The 17,672-nt window shown below is 38.2% G+C and overlaps 1 protein-coding gene across 1 annotated transcript in view; it reads right to left on the bottom strand.

The window, feature by feature from the left end:
- Positions 1-849: 849 nt before the first annotated feature.
- The window catches only part of DCC (DCC netrin 1 receptor), a 977,719-nt gene continuing 960,896 nt past the window's right edge, over positions 850-17,672 (bottom strand). Inside the window, exons 29-30 of the mRNA XM_004683911.1 lie at positions 4,124-4,266; positions 850-939 (exon numbers count right to left, since the gene is read on the bottom strand). Coding sequence (XP_004683968.1) covers positions 850-939; positions 4,124-4,266 — 233 coding nt within the window. The remainder of the gene's footprint in view (positions 940-4,123; positions 4,267-17,672) is intronic.

The raw sequence follows: 17,672 nt of genomic DNA, 5'->3' as shown, positions 1-17,672 counted from the left end.
CCCCCCCACCCCACCCCCACCCCTCAAGCACAAGCACATTGTTACTGTGCATTGGAGACAACTCATGTCCTGTTGCCTTTTAGGAAAGGAACTGCTGCTGGCAAGTGCCATTCATGGCAGACAATTATTTCCAGTGTTCCAAACCTAAATATTAACTGAGGGTGGGTATATAAATACTTGCTAAAATGGGTGCTTTTTACAGCCACTTGCTAATAGCCACCACTTGGGTGAGAGGAATGACTGAGTTACAAATCATCCGCCTCCTCTGCTTGCTGTTTGCCTACTGATTTACTTTCTGTGCCTTCAGGAAAACACCCAATCCTTTGGTGCTCTGTTGTGAGAGAATTCCCATAGGTGCTTTGTACTTTAAAGTCGAAAACAAAATAGTGAGCTTGCACTGATTGCCATGGCATGGTACAGGCTGCAGTAATGCACTTGCATTTTGTAAGACTAGAGCTACACATTTGAAAAACAAACAAACAAACAAACAAAGAAAAAACAAACCAACAGGTCTTGATGGAGGAAAACAGAAGCGTCAATTAGGACAGTATGGTCGCTGTGATGGCAAAGTCCAGGACTAATCAAGTGGCTTCTGCTTTGACATTGTAGTACAGATGAATCTTTGCTTTTGTTTAGGGACCCCAAAGTTATCATTTAAAAATTCCTGATGCCTATGAAAGAAGGGATGCTTATTCTTTCTGAGCTGCTTCAGGAGCTTCTATAACTGGGTGGTCCTACTGGTTGACCTGTACATGGGTTTGAGTTCTTGGACCCCGGTGTGCTGTTTATGGGTAATTGGTATGCTGCGAAGTTCCCATAAAATTCACTTCATCGATTCAGCAATATGTGTTAAAAGGCCGAGCCTGTGATGGCATTAAGTTGCTTCATTAGCCCTTCCAAACTTGCCATTTGTTCACTCAAATCATCCTGTTCATACACCTACAGAGAGAATGAGAGCAGAGTTAGTAAAGGTGAATATCGATACATTCTTTGTGTGAAGGCTGTGTCTGCTTGGTTTTATTCTCAGACATGATACACTGCTCCATAGCTGGAGGCTGCACTCAGAATTATTATTGAATGAAGATGTTAGTAACGGAAGGGGTGGTACTAAATGACTGCATTTATTCGTCATCTTCTTTCCTGCAGTGAGGAAAAGACTTTCCCAACAGATCTTTTTTGATGATGATATCTATTCCATAGACTATTCCGAGCATTTTGTGACTTGTTTATGCTTGTCATTGTGTCCAGCACATGGTGCATATTCACTACATCACTCTTCCTTTCCTTATGACAGCCATCATGATATGAATAGAACTTGTATCATTGGACTTCTATTCTTTATTACACAACATAGGGACAGTTTTGTGTGGGAGCTTGGTGGAATACTTCCTTGACTAATGAAAAATCTGAGGATTATGATTTTGGCTTTTGTGTGGAAACAAAACTCTCACCTAAACTGGTTCTGGCTCCATGCATAGTTACAAAGGTAACCTTGATCTTAACACACAATTTGACTGGAGGACAACATAAAGGTTGAACTTCAGATCTTGGTGAACATATTCTCTACATGTCTCACTTCCTAGCAGCCATTATAATCATTCTATTGGTTGGTAATAATGGATTGTTATTTATCACAGATCCCTAGGTCATTATCAAGGATTTTGATTTAGTAGTTATAGGGAGGACTGAAAATCTTGTTTCTTCCCCAGGTAGGTGTGATGATCATAATTGAGGGAAACAAGTGGGAGTGCATCTAGGCTGGTGTTATTTTGAATCCCCATTCTTTTACTGATGACACTTGTGTCATCAGTGTGGGCCCATTTATACCTGGAATTTTTTCATCTCCTCTTCACCCCTGCTTCAGTCTACCAATGTGAACATGAGGATGAAACTTTTTATGATGATCCACTTGTGGTTTTCTTTTCTCTTGCTAATTTTATTTTAAGAATACAGTTTATTATGTAGGTAATAAACAAAACTGATTATCAGTAAGTCTTCTTGTTAACACTAGGTTATTGGTAGTTAAGTTTTGGAAGAATCAAAAGTTATACACTAAGTTTAGTCTGTGTGGGTGGTGGTGGTGGTGGGGTTGTTCAAGGTTCAATGCTAAGTATATCATTCTTTTTGAGTCTGTCTCCTTATTCATCAGGTGGAAATAGCAAATTCGCCTCCTTAGGAGTTGGGGGAGATTTAATAAATCAATGTTGGTGAGTAATTAAGTGCTCAGTGATTTCTCAGTTAATTTCTTTTCTCTCATTTTCTCAGCATACCTTTTCTTTAATACAGCTCTGTCCTACTTGATTATTCTTTACTAGTTCACTTATTTGATTCAGTTATTGAACCAATAAGGCCTGAGTCAGGATTTCTAGATCTGTATAGGCAGGGAAACATTACTCAACGTTATGGTTACAGTGTAAAATCTCATCCTGCCAGACACATACTCTTGATCCCATGAGAACACTGATGGAGATTATGTGGTAGGATGAGCACAAAGCCAATCACCTCACTATAAAAACTTCTCAAAATGCATGACATTAAATGTGTTGGAAATGATACCTTCTTAAAGAATCTCAGCATGGCAACAAATAATTTGTTCACATGCCACACAGTTCTGAGAGTTACATGGGGATTGAAAAGTAGCCCATTGTGTTAAAAAAATTAGTCTATCTATGAGGAGAGAGATTGAAATGATTAGTTGGTATCATGTCCCTAAATATTACCTTAGTTGTACGGGCTGTTTTTCTTGAATTACCTAGATTTCATTGTCCAAAATAATTATCAGCTATATGTAGCTATTGGGCTTCTGAACTGTGGCCAGTCTGAATTGAGATGTATTGTGCATTAAAATACACACCCGATTCTGAACACTTACTACAAAAGAAAATATCCTCTTAGATATTTTTTATATTTATTACATATTGAATGATAATATTTTGGAAATAATGAGTTAGATGAAATATTAAAATTAAATTCATCTATTTTTCATTTTTAATATAGACTCAGAAAATTGAAAATTATACATGTGGCTCAAATATTTTTGTTTTTTTTTAAAGATTTATTTATTTATTTGTGCATACAGAACTGGGGTACAGGCCAGAGGCTTAGGGGCGGTGAGAGGCTTCACCAGAGACAGAGTGGGGAGCAGAACAGGCAGAATGACAAAGTACACTGCTGAGGGAAGCAGCGGGCGGGCCAGGAGAGGTCTGGCCCGCCATGTGGTCTCCTCCGGGGCAGGCGGCAGGCGGGAATCGAACTCATGCGGAAGTGGCTTCAGATTCTCACTGCTGTGCCTCAACCCGCTGCGCCACCAGGGAGGGCCTCACATATTTTTATAAGACAGAGTTGATCTACATTTTGTCTCCTATTTCTGTTACTTTAATTCTTTTTTACTATTATTGTTTGTGTTACTGAAAACAATAAATACAAGGGGAAAGTCAAATTATATAATTTTTTCATCTTTTTCCCCTTTTCAGGCCTTTGATTTTCCAAGGTAACTCATGTGTTAGTCTTTCAGCTTTCCTTTAAATGCTCTCTCTTGAATTACATTCAGAAAAACTTACATAAAGTTTCCTAAATCACCACCTCCAAGCAACTTCTTTTCAAATCTCCTATATCATGTATTTTTGGGAGAAATGTTTGTTCTCAAATTTATTTTTGTTTTTGCTTCCATTGATTTTTCGTTCAGAATTTACTAGTTCGATCACATGTTGGCAATTCTTTTATTTCCCTTCATTAGTAAACTTTCTCTCATTAGTTTTTCTCCTAAATGTCAGTTCCTTTTTTCTTCTTAAATTCCCCCCCCCTTTTTTTCATTTTGTACAGTCTCTCAATTCTATGCTTGAAGGCTGTTTTATGATTTCAGAAATGACATGTAAGCTCTGCAAAGTATAGTTTGTTTTCCTATTTTTTTATTTTAAAGAACAATTTTATAATCTTATTTCCAGGTATGCCAAAATATTTTCATCCTTCTGAAAGGGTAAACACAAACATACAGATACCTCATATACACATATGTGAAGTCACACATTCTCTAGTCATCTGCTTGTGCTTCTAACATGGGCTTTACATACAACATTAGTCACTCCTTCATCTTATACAACATGAATTTCAAGGGCAGCCTTACATTGGCTGGGTCCTCTGTGGGTTTATGGCTCTCCTCAGACACTTCGGGGGCTGTTGGCACAGAAACAGGAAGCAGAGGAGATCTTGCCTTTCCAGCTAACCCAAGAGAGGCTGTTTTAACATGAGTCTTGGGAAGAGTAGGTCCTGAAATAGAAAACACAGAGTGATGAAAGTAATGTATAAAACATTGCAGGGAACAATCTCTCAAGCGTGTAAGCCAACTCCAGTGGGTTGGCATTGATTTTAGGTTATTGTTCATTCTATAGTAAAGAGATGAATTCTGACACAAAGAATGGGCTCATTTTGCTTCTACTGAATGGAAGACAAATTCTGATTAGGCCTCTCCAGATGAAGCTCCACCAGTCAGAGGTAATTTCAAGTGGATTTCAAATCATGCTGTGAGGGACTGGCTGGAGCTCCAGACTGTTCATCATGCCCTATAAAGTGTCAGGTGAGCATTTGGTGTCAGAGTCAGTTTTGGGCCAGACAGCCTGTGCTAAACCACCTAACTAAGACTTGGATGGCTTAATAGTCCCAAGGAATGCTTCCGCATTTTAAAGACATGGTTGTTCTAGCCTACAAATCAAATGAGTATTAGATGTTATAGGAAAAAAAAAAAGTCCTTTATGTTTAACCTTATAGAATATCATTGCTATTTTTTTTTTTTCAGGGAGGTATGAAATACATTGTTCTATCCTGATCATTGTAACTTCTCTCAGTAAATTACAGTCTAATACTCATGAATGTCATTTGAGGAACTGCCCAGTTTCTAACCAGATGCCATTTTTGGTTGCTAGAAACAAAGGCTACCATTTCTTTTAGAGCTGAAATTTGCCATATAAATTCTGCTTATAACAGTAATTTAACTTTGTTTCTGTAGCCTAAAATAAAAATTTTATAAAGTATGGAAGGCATTGAGGTACATGGTGAAAAAAAGCTTTTCTCAGTTGTATCATCAGTGATATCATTTGAATTTAAATGATCCCAATGGCATCTACATATTTAAAGGGAAAATCTTGGTTTGGGAATATTTTAGAAACATAATTCTAGTTAATAAACCTGAAGTTACACAGTCAGAAAAAGGGAGCAGTGGCTTATTGGAAAAGAAATAATGCAAACAATTGAATATGTCAGCAATTTGCTACATATAGGCAAAATAAGTGAGCCATCTTAGAGTATCTCATTTATTGCTTAGCATGTACTGTCTTCATGTTTATATTTTATTTTTAAACTTTAGAGATCAAAAGTCTGCAGTTGGAATGATTTATCACTATAGGGTGATCTCAAGTTTTTAGTAGCTCAGATGAGAATCAATATAGAGATAAGGGAAATATAAATCATTTTCATTCATAGAGGACATTCGCTGATTGCCTACTAAGCTCCAGACCTATGCTAAGTACTTTAGACAAAACAGAATGGGGGAGAATTGTAGATTTATCAATGTAATCTGCATTCAGATTCTGGAAAGCTCAACTATGTATTAAACAGTAATCCTTCATCAATTAGCTCTCCTTGCCTATTAAACTTTAAAGTGAGAAGGATAGTAATTGGTGAGGATTAAGTAAGATTATGTATTTAAAGGGCTGATACCTGTAATTTATTGAAAGGGAGTCAGCTATTATTAATATTTAATTGTCACAATGACCCTGCTGTTATTTTCAATTCACATATGAGGATGTCAAAGTGGAGAGAAACTACATTGTCAAATTCACACATTTAGAAAAGGGAAGGCTGAGTAAAAATTTGTACCAAGTTCTAATTCCACTGAGGAAATGAAGCTTTTACCATTAATTCATTGATCTCACCCATCCAATTTACATGCGCTTTTTGAAGATACCATGTAAAAGAACAGAAAAGCCATTTCAAAGATTACAAATTGAAGGCACAAACTATTGTGTTACAGTTTCTCATAGTTGAACTAAGCTTTAATTTAAAGGGGAAAGACAACTCTTAAAATTCAACATTGATTTAACCTACTTTTATTGCCATTCAAATAGATACAAACACAAAATTTACCTAAGTTTTGTAAACTTGTCCTACTATGCAATAAAGCCAAATACACTGTAAAAGCAAGTTCTATATAGTACAGTTTTAATTCATATCATTAATTTAATGTGATAACTGAATTTGATGGGGTAAAACAACATAGCCATAGAAAATTGGGACTACTATTTAACAAGTTTTTTAAGTCACAGGTGTTCGGTTTTCACTATCAATTTTTTCTGGTTGAACAAAACCTTCATTCTTTCAGAGAATCTAATGTAGGCTGGTTCTTCCTGGATGTGAACAAACAATATATACATTTAATCTAAACCTCTCCTTTTCTCTTGTGCTTCTGACTATAAACACAGTTTCCAGCAACCAATTTAGCTGAAAACCCAAATACAAAGGCAGGCACTAAAAACCCTCGCAGAATGAAGCTTGCAAATGGCCCACCAGATGCTCCTGAGTGTGGAATTCACATTAATATTGTAGACGATTACTTAAGTGAAAGCACAGAGTATGAAGCATTTCCTAGAGCACTGGTGAAGTAGAATGTATCTAATGAGCCTCTCCTATGAGTTATATTTTGTGAATTATGTTTATATTGTCTTCTAGAATGTTCACAATGTTGTGCTTAAACATGATTTAGCCTTATTGCCATGGGAAGGTGTTCCTCTTAGCACATTCCATGGCCCACCTTTTCCATTCCTGTGTTAACAGGGTAGCTGAATTTTACTAATCAATACATTCTATACATAATTTTTATTTTTATATTTTTGCAACAATTTTGACTTAGCTGTCCTTGATGAACTTATTATTTATTCTTAGTTTTTAATTTTTTTAAGAAACTGTTTCTGAAAATATTACAATTTAACACTTCACCAATTACATACAATGTATGTCTAATACATATTGCAGGTATCTTTAAAGAGAATTACACAAGTAAAGAAAATGGCATGGACATAACTTATTATTTAGGAAAGTCAACTAGGTCTGGTGTTTCTTTTATATTGGAAACCATATAAAGATTCTTCGATTATTTATCAGACATTCATAAAATTCCCTAACATTTGACTTTTTACTTATTTATATACTCATTTATTGTTGTTCTGGATATAGAGAAATTATAGTCTTACTATAAAAGTATACTCCGATGGTATTATCTTCTACTCAAAATCTTAAACACTTAGGTAAACCCACAGTGTATTATCACACTTGCATTATCACAATGAGGCGCAGGTATGCCTGAAGTACACCGTAACTCAAAGCCATCAGAAAGAAGATCACTAGAGTAATTGATCTTTAGTGTAGAGGCAAACAGTAATACATTCAGAACCTACTGAGTATTGAACAATAAAGGAGACACATTGTCTGGGCTCAAAGACGATGCAGTGTGTAACCCTCACGTGGCTGCCTTTTCCAAGTGGCATTCAGAGTCAAAGGCATTTAGAGTGTGGAACTTTCAGGGCTCCATGAGTTCACCTGGTAACCTTCACTTTATTTTGTTGAAGTGAATGCTAAGGTCCCTGGAGATTAAAAGATCAAGGTAGAATTAATTTCTATACCCTTCAAGAATAGGTGAGGAATTTCAGCCTTCTCTTTGAGTTCATTATTACCAGGTTTGTCTAAGTACTATATGACCTTAAATATTTTCCTTTCATTTCTGAGTGGGGAATTAAAAGACTTTGAAGGACATTTCCCATGAGAGATTTATCAACAGCCAGTGAGACAACTTTGGTCTCAAAGTTGCCTTTTAGTAAAGAGGTAAAGAGGAACAGAGGTTTTAAAATAGAGACATCTCTGAGAACATCCTGTGTTAGATGTGTACTAACTATCGGTGAACAGATTATAACTGGGTGGATGCAACATTTTCTGTTCTGAATCTCCTCTTCTCCCCCCCCCCTTGTTTTAAACCTGAACACTGGTGCCTGGTGTAGTGCCAGCACTCACTACATGGTCTCTATCGATACAGGCAGACACATGAAGGAGAATCCTGTAGTCTTCAGTGGCTTTTCTGGCTTAAATTCTTTTTTTTTTATTTTTTTAAGATTTATTTATTTATGCATACAGAACTGGGGTACAGGCCAGAGGTACGGTGGGTGAGAGGCCTCACCAGAGACAGAGTGGGGAACAGAACAGGCAGATCGACTGAGTACACTGCTGAGGGGAGCAGCAGGCTGGTCAGGAGAGATCTGCTGTGCTATTTGGTCACCTCTGGGGCTAGGGATCAAACTGGCACTGAAGCAGCTGCTGCTAGTTTGCAGTGCTGCGCTACCAGGGGGTGGCCTTTAATTCTTTTTCTACACTATTTGTTGTGAGGAAAACTCATGGGCTGTAGGGACTGCCTGCCTCCTTGCCACCATGATCTTTTCTCTTTCTCTTTGGGCCATTCTGGTGTCGTCTTGTGGACTCTTCCTCATATTGTGGTTCCTCTGTGGCCATCACTCTGTCTGAGAGGGTTCATGCTGCTTCATTCGTTTTTGTCTCTGGTAACACTGCCCCTATAACCCCAGCCACTAGGCTCAGGTGCACACACTTACACATGGTGGGCACATCAGGTGTCCACAGTCAGGCTTGCATATTCCATGCCCATGGTCCCAAGTGCTTTCTGCATTTAAGGCCACAGGTGATGGAGGCCAGCGAGGTAAAAGCCTGACCTGTTGACTTATGCTCTACCTAAGTCCTTACAAACTCAACAAGTGGGGCTTTTCCTTCCGTTATGTACCCACCCATAATGTTACTAGTGCCTGTCTTGATTTTTTTCTGCATTTTTATTCTTTCATCGAGCCAAGACTCATGCCTTCAACCCGTTACCTCCATGTCAAAGACCTTGCCAATAGTCTTTTCAAAAGGCTAAATTCTGAACTGATTTCTACACAAAATCAGTTGAGCACACATCTTATATAAAATAACCTGTCCCATGGCATGGGGTTTCTAAGTGAGAAGAGAGTGAAACTCTTAGCATCTGTATTAATAACAGCACCTGGGTGGCTTAGCTTCATTTGCAGGGGCCACTGGGAATCATCTTGATACCTCTCACCAGCTGACGAATTGCTGCTGCCGGGAGCCCTTATATTGACCCTTCCTAGAATTCAGTTGTGGATGGAGCTTTGCCACACTTCCTCGGTTGTTGTCTGCCTTTTTCTACACTGTCCTCTGAAACTGGGGAACTCTGTTCTTGTATATTTCTTCCCTCCCCGCCCCAACTTTTTGTGCACCCTTTTTCCATGATGCCTTAAGGCATGGTAGTCATTACAGTGTCCCTGGAGACGTGATACACCGTAGGAGTGTCACGGTCCCTCTGAATTAATGGAAACTGCAGCAATTAGAAAAAAGCAGGGCTCTTCAGCCAGGAAGTGACACCATTTCAACAGCTTGTTCTATTTCTTTTAAATTCAGAGAGCTTCCTACAAAGAGAAGGCTTCGTATTTAGTTCTTTGGTGAAATGCGACTGCATTGATAATCCAGACATGAATCATTTCAAATACAGTGCTTATGAGTTTTGTAAGAGCAACACGTCAAAGCAAAAAAAGGAATTTAAAAATCCTGTCTATGGCTCTCAGTTGCTAATTTAGTAACCTTAACCTGTTAGCCAAGATCTTTGGAGAGCTCTTCTAAAGATGAAGGCTAAGTTTCAGCGTGTGATCAAGAATATCCACGTCCATTTCTGAGAGAAGCCGAGAATGGCAGAAAGTATCAGAGGGCCAGGGCCAACTCTAGGGCTTTGAAAAAAAAATCTCAATTTTTTTCTTTATAGATTTCATGGGTCTTGGGAGATGACGGGCTTCCAAGCCCAAAGCCCAAGCTGAACTTCATCATGGCACAGGGCTGATTTCTTTTAGTGTTTACCTTGCTCATCCAGGACAGTACATGGGAGTGTTCTACAGAAGGATTCAGAAGCACAGAATGAGTTTTTAAATAAACATACAAATATTGAGGGAGAGTCCTAGTTAGGAACTTAGGACCTAATTTAGTTTAGGTTTGTGATCTTGCCTCAATAGCCTGAATGCTTGGCTCTTGATTTCTTGACCTTTGTTAAGCTATTTAGTATTTAAATTAGTAACAAAAATTATACAAGGAAGCAAAAATTAGCTATGATACCTACACTTAATGATACTTTTATAATTACTTGTTATAATTTAGGAAGCATTAGTATCTGTCGGTAAAAATGACTCCAAAGAATTCTCCAGCAAGTGTATCTTTAACTCATATATTGTAATAATTGGATTTTAAGTGGGTGCTTTCTAAAAAAAAAAAAAAAATGCTCTATCATTTTGCCTTAAAATTACTAATGAAAAACCATGGCAACAATTATGGTTGTTTTGCTTCCTATTTTAAACAGTTCAACTAAAATGAGTAGTAGTAAATTACTGTGAGTTTAAATGATCCATGATTAATTGAAAAATTTAAATTTGCAAATGTTCAGTCAGAAGCACTATAGATTTCCCTCTCCCCAGGGTGCATAAGTGTTTCAGGTGACCCTTGGTGGAACACCTGATGTTGATAAGCCACGTGAGTGAGTTTACAGTGACACACAACTAATGAAGGGAGGTGGCTCAGTGTGAACGCTGTGCTCCTCAGCAGCCCACTGCTGGGGGAGGGGGCGGCAAAGTGGGGGTATGACAAATGACACAGGTTTCTGGGATGGGCCAGCAGTGTGCCTCAGGTGTAGAGAGCAGCCTCAGCAGGGATTTATTGTTTGAAGCTTTATTTTCACAGTGCAGATATTAAACATTTCATCTGCTCATTAGGAACAAATCTATGACTGCCAGGTGCAGACTCCTTCCAGCTACTCCTGTAGAGGGTTCTCCCAGTGAAAAGATTCCTGGTGAGAAAACAGATTCAGCTGAGCAGGGACGGAGAGAGCAGATTCACTTGGGTTGAATCAGGCCACTGACTAGTGTGATTTTGACTTCACTATTAATTTTCACATCCTTGCCTACTTCCTCCTGTTTCCCATCTCATTTTCTACTCTTCACCCTTAAGTATAGAGTTTAAATGGCTAGCTTTGAACAAGCCCGAATTCTCATCTTTACTTTCTCAACTGACCCATTTTTGTGGTGCTGCCAACCTGGAGTAGCCTCTATGGCCTTAGTTTCCGCGTGAACCACAAAATCCTCAACACCTGTTTATTATTGAGTAACTGCTCTGTGTTCAGCTTCTCTGGGGGAATGTAGCATAGTCATAGCCTTGCATTTGTTTTTCTCATGCAACGAGCTTTTGTAATCAGGCCTGAGACACAGAAAAGCGACACTGAGCAGAGGAAGCTGCAGAGACTGTGCACTTCTGCTTGTCTCTCTTTTTCTCAAAATCTCATAAATAAGAACAGTTTCCGGAAAATTATCAGTGATCATGAGAAATGATTTCACCTGGATCGTTCTGTCGCTCTCTCTTTTCTTGAAGCCTTTCAGAGGTTCCCAGTACACACATTAACAAAACACCCAAAGAAAACCATGCAAGCATTACCAACTCAAAATTTATCACCTGTTACTTATTGGAATTCTCCCATATTTAAGTTAAAAGCTTTGATTCTCATTACTTCATTTACCACTTTAAGAAGTATACATAGTTCCTGAGTTTCTGCATTTAATGTTAAAGCCCAGGTCGCTCAGTAATTTTATGGACATTCCAGATAATTCTTACATAGTTTGTTAAAACAGGAACATTTATATTCTCTGTCAAAATTAATCTTTAAATTTCCTTTCTCTTTCTACACTATTTGCAACAGGGAACTACAGGCTTGAGATCTTTATTTATAAACAGTTGTTGACATTTAGATTTTCTGTGCTCATAGGAGGAAAATTGTCAATTCTATCTTCATGAAAAATAACTTAAAAAACCCTCTTTTATTATAGCCCAGTGATCAAATGTTTCAGAGTATGTTTCTTTAATTCATCAAGAAATAGATGAGTGTGCATGAAGTTCCCATATTACTTCAGGAAGACATCTGAAAAAATACAGATGCAATGAAGAGACCAGACATTAGTTTTACACCATTCTTATAATTCTGTAGTATGTGTCGAATGCTATCTTATTCATTTATATGAATGTGATATTTGCATGCAAAAGATTGCACTTCTAGCAAACATTTCATATGCTGTATAAATGCAATAATTTTCATTTCAAAAATCTATTTTGTAAATATTTAAGATATTTCTCCTTATAAAGACAATTTGTTGCTGTGGGATTTTGGTTTTATACAAAATCTTGATTACGTAAACCCAAATTTAAGAATACCCTGAGGTAATTGATTTGTATGTGCTTTAATTCTCTAACAGAAGTCATACACACATAGAGAGAATTGGGTCTCATGGCCATGACTGAAAACAGAATTTCCATATTTCATTTTGGGGTTGGTTGCATTCTTCCAACTTCCATGCATCTCTACCTTAGACTGACCAAAGTACGGCGTAAATAAATATTTTAAAAGTAGAATCACATTTTAAAAGCTCAGTGACGCTTACTTAGTCCACGAGGGATGGTCATTTTTATTTTAAAAATTTCTGCTACGGTAAGAGTCACATGTCACTTGTTTCGTCCCAAGGACGACACGCACCGCTGGGGAAGCAGCCTCAGTGGGCAGCGCCATGTCCTCCGTGGTGACCAGCTGCTTTCCTGTGCTTTGCTCTGGGTGTGCTCTACACCGGCACTCCCCCTGTTTATCTATTCCCCGCAGCTCTCTTAGCTACCTGACTTCTGCCCTCACCAATCTATAAAAGTGTCTACTCTAAAGGTCACAAATTCCCTCATAATTTTTTAGACTAATGGATATCTGCCCTGAAAGCCTCATGGGATTTGTTAGGGTTATGTTTCCTCAGTTTCAAGAGTCATAACAATATACCCCAAGTCAGGATGCTTCTGAGAAATGATTTCCTACGATTATTAGTCTTCGTTTTTTCCCCCTTACAGAACTCCATGCCAGTGGCATTTTTATAGACTTGCAAAAGTACTTTAGGGTAAAGTAACTGACATCAGCAATTTCCTTGGAAATGCATCAAAAATTAAGGTGCATGGGTAGATGAGTAAATACAACAATGAAATGTGAAAAAACATTCATTATAGAAGCAGGTTGTAGGTGTATGAGGGTATATGCTGTGTAACTTTCCTGCGCATTTGCTATTTTTAGTATAAAACACTGGAAGAAAAAGACAACTTTGCACCAAGGAACTATTTAAAAATAGTTTTTTTCTTGAAATACTCTTCCTTCTTGGCTTCTAATAACCCTACTGTCATTATTTATCTATCTCTAGTATCTCTTTTACTCCCTCATAATGTAGCGTTATCTATTTGAGGTCTCAAATGTCTTTGTTTCCCTGGGAGTTTCATCTGATTCTACCTATGCCATGTGAACACTGACTTCTCTGGATCCACTCTTCAGAGTGACTCTTGGATTCTTAACACTGCCAAGTTTGCTGTGCATTTCCACTTCACGTCCCACTACCCCTTCACGCGCACCATACGTCACAATCTCCTATCCTCACGTCTTTCAAGGAGTAACCTCTTAGCTTCCTCCTTTTTGTTTACTTATTAAGACAAAGGATTAAAACAGTCACTTTGGGTCTTACCTTCTTGTGTATTCTTGTCACTTAGTCACTTGTTTCTTCCTTTGGAAGATAGCCCTTGGCACTGTCCTCCCCACCTGCTGTCACCGCCATCAATCTACATCTTACACTGTCTCAGTCATGGCTTACCATTTCATCTTCCCAAATCAATGATCTGATTTTACCGACCATACCGTATCCTTTTCCAGCTGACTACCCCAAAATTGCTGTAAGACTCATCCTCCCATAACATCACTGCTTTATCTACAGATTCTGAAAGCATCTGGTATTTTCTCTTGACTTTTACTTACTCTCGTCCTCTGATGCTTCTGTTACTTAGCAGCAGGCAGGGAAAGAACATAAATAAGGTAGTCATGCAGAACTAGCCTTATATTCTGTTCTCTATCCTTTAGCAACCATGACCAGTGGAGACACTATTCAATTCTTCTGCACATTGGGTCCATCCCATATGAAATGCCATGCCTAATTTCAGAGATGGTGTGGATTTAAGGTCAAGGTGTGTGCAAAATGACATTCTCCTGAGTCCTTAGTTTATAGTTTACATAGAATTGGCAACTGATAAACATTTATGCCTTACAAAATTATTTCTGTTTTACCCTGGGCTATATGAAAATTCAATTTCCTGAGAACTGTCCATTCCCCAAAGGTACTAGTGAATTGAGATTTTATTCTTCTCTATTTGCAGCAGAACTAAATGTCAGTGAAAAAATGCTGACTAATACTTGATTTTCTGGGCCAAAAAGATCTCTCAAGCCCACATATGGAAAATTATTTATGAGGGAAATATATTTCTGTGCAGTGTTTCATAAACTCGTCAATATTCAACATATTCTGTAGCATGAAGTTTGTGAATATTTCATGTCTATAAAATGATGGGAAGCTAGTCAGAATTAGCTTGGAGGAGATGTTATGTTAGGCCTAAAAATAACCTATATTATCTTTGACAACTATATGGATATATATCTTAGTCTTGCATGAAAAAGAAAACTCTCTAGTTGGATGTCTTTGGCCAATTCAGGTATACCAAATATAATCAATTTCTATTTGGAAAGGAATCTGAAAGTATGATAAAATAAACCCAAAGGAATGAAAAAATAGAAATGTAAATAAAATTAAGAGAACACAAAAGTAGTCTATATATTTTTTCTTCCTATAAATCCAAAAGCTGTCATATTATGTCATGAAAAAATTCTGTAAAAGAGCATGAGGATATCTGGAAAAAAAAATCACAACTTAAATATGCCAACATTTTGGGTTGAGGGTTTTTTATTGACATTACTATGTACATAACCGTTGACTCTCCATATGTGGGCATTATAATACAGTTCTCCAGAAATGTAGGCTTTGGATCCCGATATCATTTAAAGTCAATTTTAGATCCCTGACATTTAAAGCCAATGTGACATTGAATGAATGATTTTATCTTCCCTAATCCCCAGGTTCCATGTGAGTAAATTGGTAGAAATAACACTTTTCTCTTAGTGTTTCTGTGAAGATTAAATGAGTTAGCAAATTGGGCTAAGTGTATGCTAATGGCAATGATCAGTAATGATGTTCACAAACATCATCACCATGTTAGAATCTGTTCATTTTTTCTGTGTATCCATTGGGACTCAATGACTGTTAATTAGGCTTTATTGTTATTTTAAAGAATATTGAAAATGGGCATCTCATGATATTAAGTATTTCATTGGGAAGATATGTCAAGTTAGTGTGAGATATTTAGTGACAATGATACTGCATGCAGCATAAGTAAAGAAAAGAGATTTGACTTGGGGAAGAATCAGAGGAGGTCTGCGTGGCTGGAGAGATGGTGTTGGGGAAGGAGAGTCGTGGTACCTGGTGGGATTGGCTCTGGAGTGGCAGAGTGGATCCAGGCCAGTTTTATTTTTATTTTTTTAAAGATTTATTTATTTATTCGTATAGAACTGGGGTACAGGCCAGAGATGCGAAGGGTGAGAGGATTCACCAGAGACAGAGTGGGGAGCAGAACAGGCAGATCGACAAGGTACACTGTTGAGGGGGCAGCGGGCGGGTCAGGAGAGGTCTGCCTCCCCATGTGTATCTCCTCCAGGGCAGGCGAGAATTGAACTCATGAGGAAGTGGCTTAAGCTTCTCAGTGCTGTGCTTTAACCCGCTGTGCCAGAAGGGAGGACCAGATCCAGGCCAGTTTTAAGAAACTGTGTCCTATGTCATCTGCCTAATACAGGAACTCAAAGAGAAGTGGGTGTGAGTCTTCTGTGATGACAATTCTCAAACATGAAACCATCAAGACACAAAGGGAAATTCATTTAAACACTATTCTGAGGGGTCCTTTCCACTACTCTGTCATTGTTCTCTCTCCTTGATCTGAATTTCTAAAACTCAATCATTCATGGTACTGGTAAGAGCTTGGTCACTACCTGTTTGCATTTAACCTCAGAAGTTCTGATTGAGGAAAAAAAAAAAAAAAACCTCTTAAACACTTAATGTAAAAGGAAAGAAATAAGCTTGCATGGAGGAGCTAAGGGAGAAAGGAAGGCTTTAGTTGTTCCAGGGCTGGAGAAACATTTTCTTTAAACACTCTTCTTTGGCCCACCCCTCTACTACCAAACTCTCCTCAAATGCCTATTTCCCCCCAGGATTATTTTATGCCCAATAAAGGAATTCTCATGATATTTTTCAAGCTATTAAATACAACTTAAGTTTTTCACTATTCCAGCATTTCTCTTAATTAGCTTAAAACTTTACAAATATGTTCTATAAATTTAATACACTGTCCTGGTGTGACACTGGCTGAATGTGGAAATTTCACTGCAATTTCCCTGTGTGGAAAATGTGTAATAAATCTCTGCTGGACGTGTTCTCATGGCTGGCCCATGGGAACCTGGGCTGTCTGGAACAGCTTACGACACCCCCTTCAAGGGACTGCACTTCCCAGCTCCCAGGAGCTCATCCCCTGGAGAAAGTGCCAGAGAGAGCTGCAGAGCAGTGACCCTAATCTACTATCTTTGTTAGGCAACAGAAGTAAGAGGCAGTTTCTGAAGTGGGACCTCTTTTAGGACATTTATAAAGACCTAATTCCTTCAGCAGGCATTGAGAAATGGACACAGGTCCCAGGTGTTTCTACAAGAAGTTAAATGACTTAATTTTGTGTAATTTCTTCAGAACAGGGCTAAAGTATTTAGCTTTAGGCCTTAGATTATGAAGATTATCTCCATAATATATTCTTGGAATTGGTCTTGAAAAACAAAGCAAAACAAAATAAACTCTGGAATGTTTAACTTGCACAGCTGCATTAAATGTAGGGTGATGACAAAATGGCAGGTTAAGTGGTTCTTAACTTGCTAAGTTGAGACTGTAATGAAGCTATGAAACCATTCAATAGAAAGAAATGCACACACACACTCATAACACAGGCGAATCTAGGTGAATTTCAAATGAGCCATCAAACCCACAGGTTCTCCCAAGAATGCCAGGTGAAGAACATGTGGTGTTCTCGGCTTTCACTACTCAAAATGTGCTAAAAAGTGGCAGCATCAGAGCACCTTGGAATCTCCTGAGAACTGCAGACACTTAGGCTTGCTTCCTGAGCCACTGATTCAGAGCCTGCATGTTAATAAGATCTGGGGGTAACTCTCAGGCATATAAAATTTGAGAAGCACTCCTTCAGACAGTGATGTTCCAGGAGCGTTTAGAAAGAAAAATGTGTACCTCAAATCACATTTGGAAATGGACCCTACAATGATATTCTTAATAAAAACAAAGTATAAAGGAGAAGGCGTAGGTCCTCCTAGGAAATTCCACAGGCTTTAGTCACTACAAATATGCTTATCATGAGAAGCAATTCAGAAGATGCACCTTTCATACACAAGAGAAAGCCAGGTACCTCACCACCAAATCCTCACCCCTATTAGATGTGCATCCTTAATGGGCTTAAAGAACAGGCATTGTAAACAATTGGTAGAGAAGCACACCAGGAGAATGTTAATGCAATTTGGTTATTTAAAAGGACTGGTGGTAGAC

The sequence above is a fragment of the Condylura cristata genome, unplaced genomic scaffold (assembly GCF_000260355.1).
Source record: "Condylura cristata isolate star-nosed mole 26May11 unplaced genomic scaffold, ConCri1.0 scaffold00016, whole genome shotgun sequence".
Classification (NCBI taxonomy): Eukaryota; Metazoa; Chordata; class Mammalia; order Eulipotyphla; family Talpidae; genus Condylura; species Condylura cristata.
This window is presented reverse-complemented; position numbering and strand designations above follow the sequence as displayed.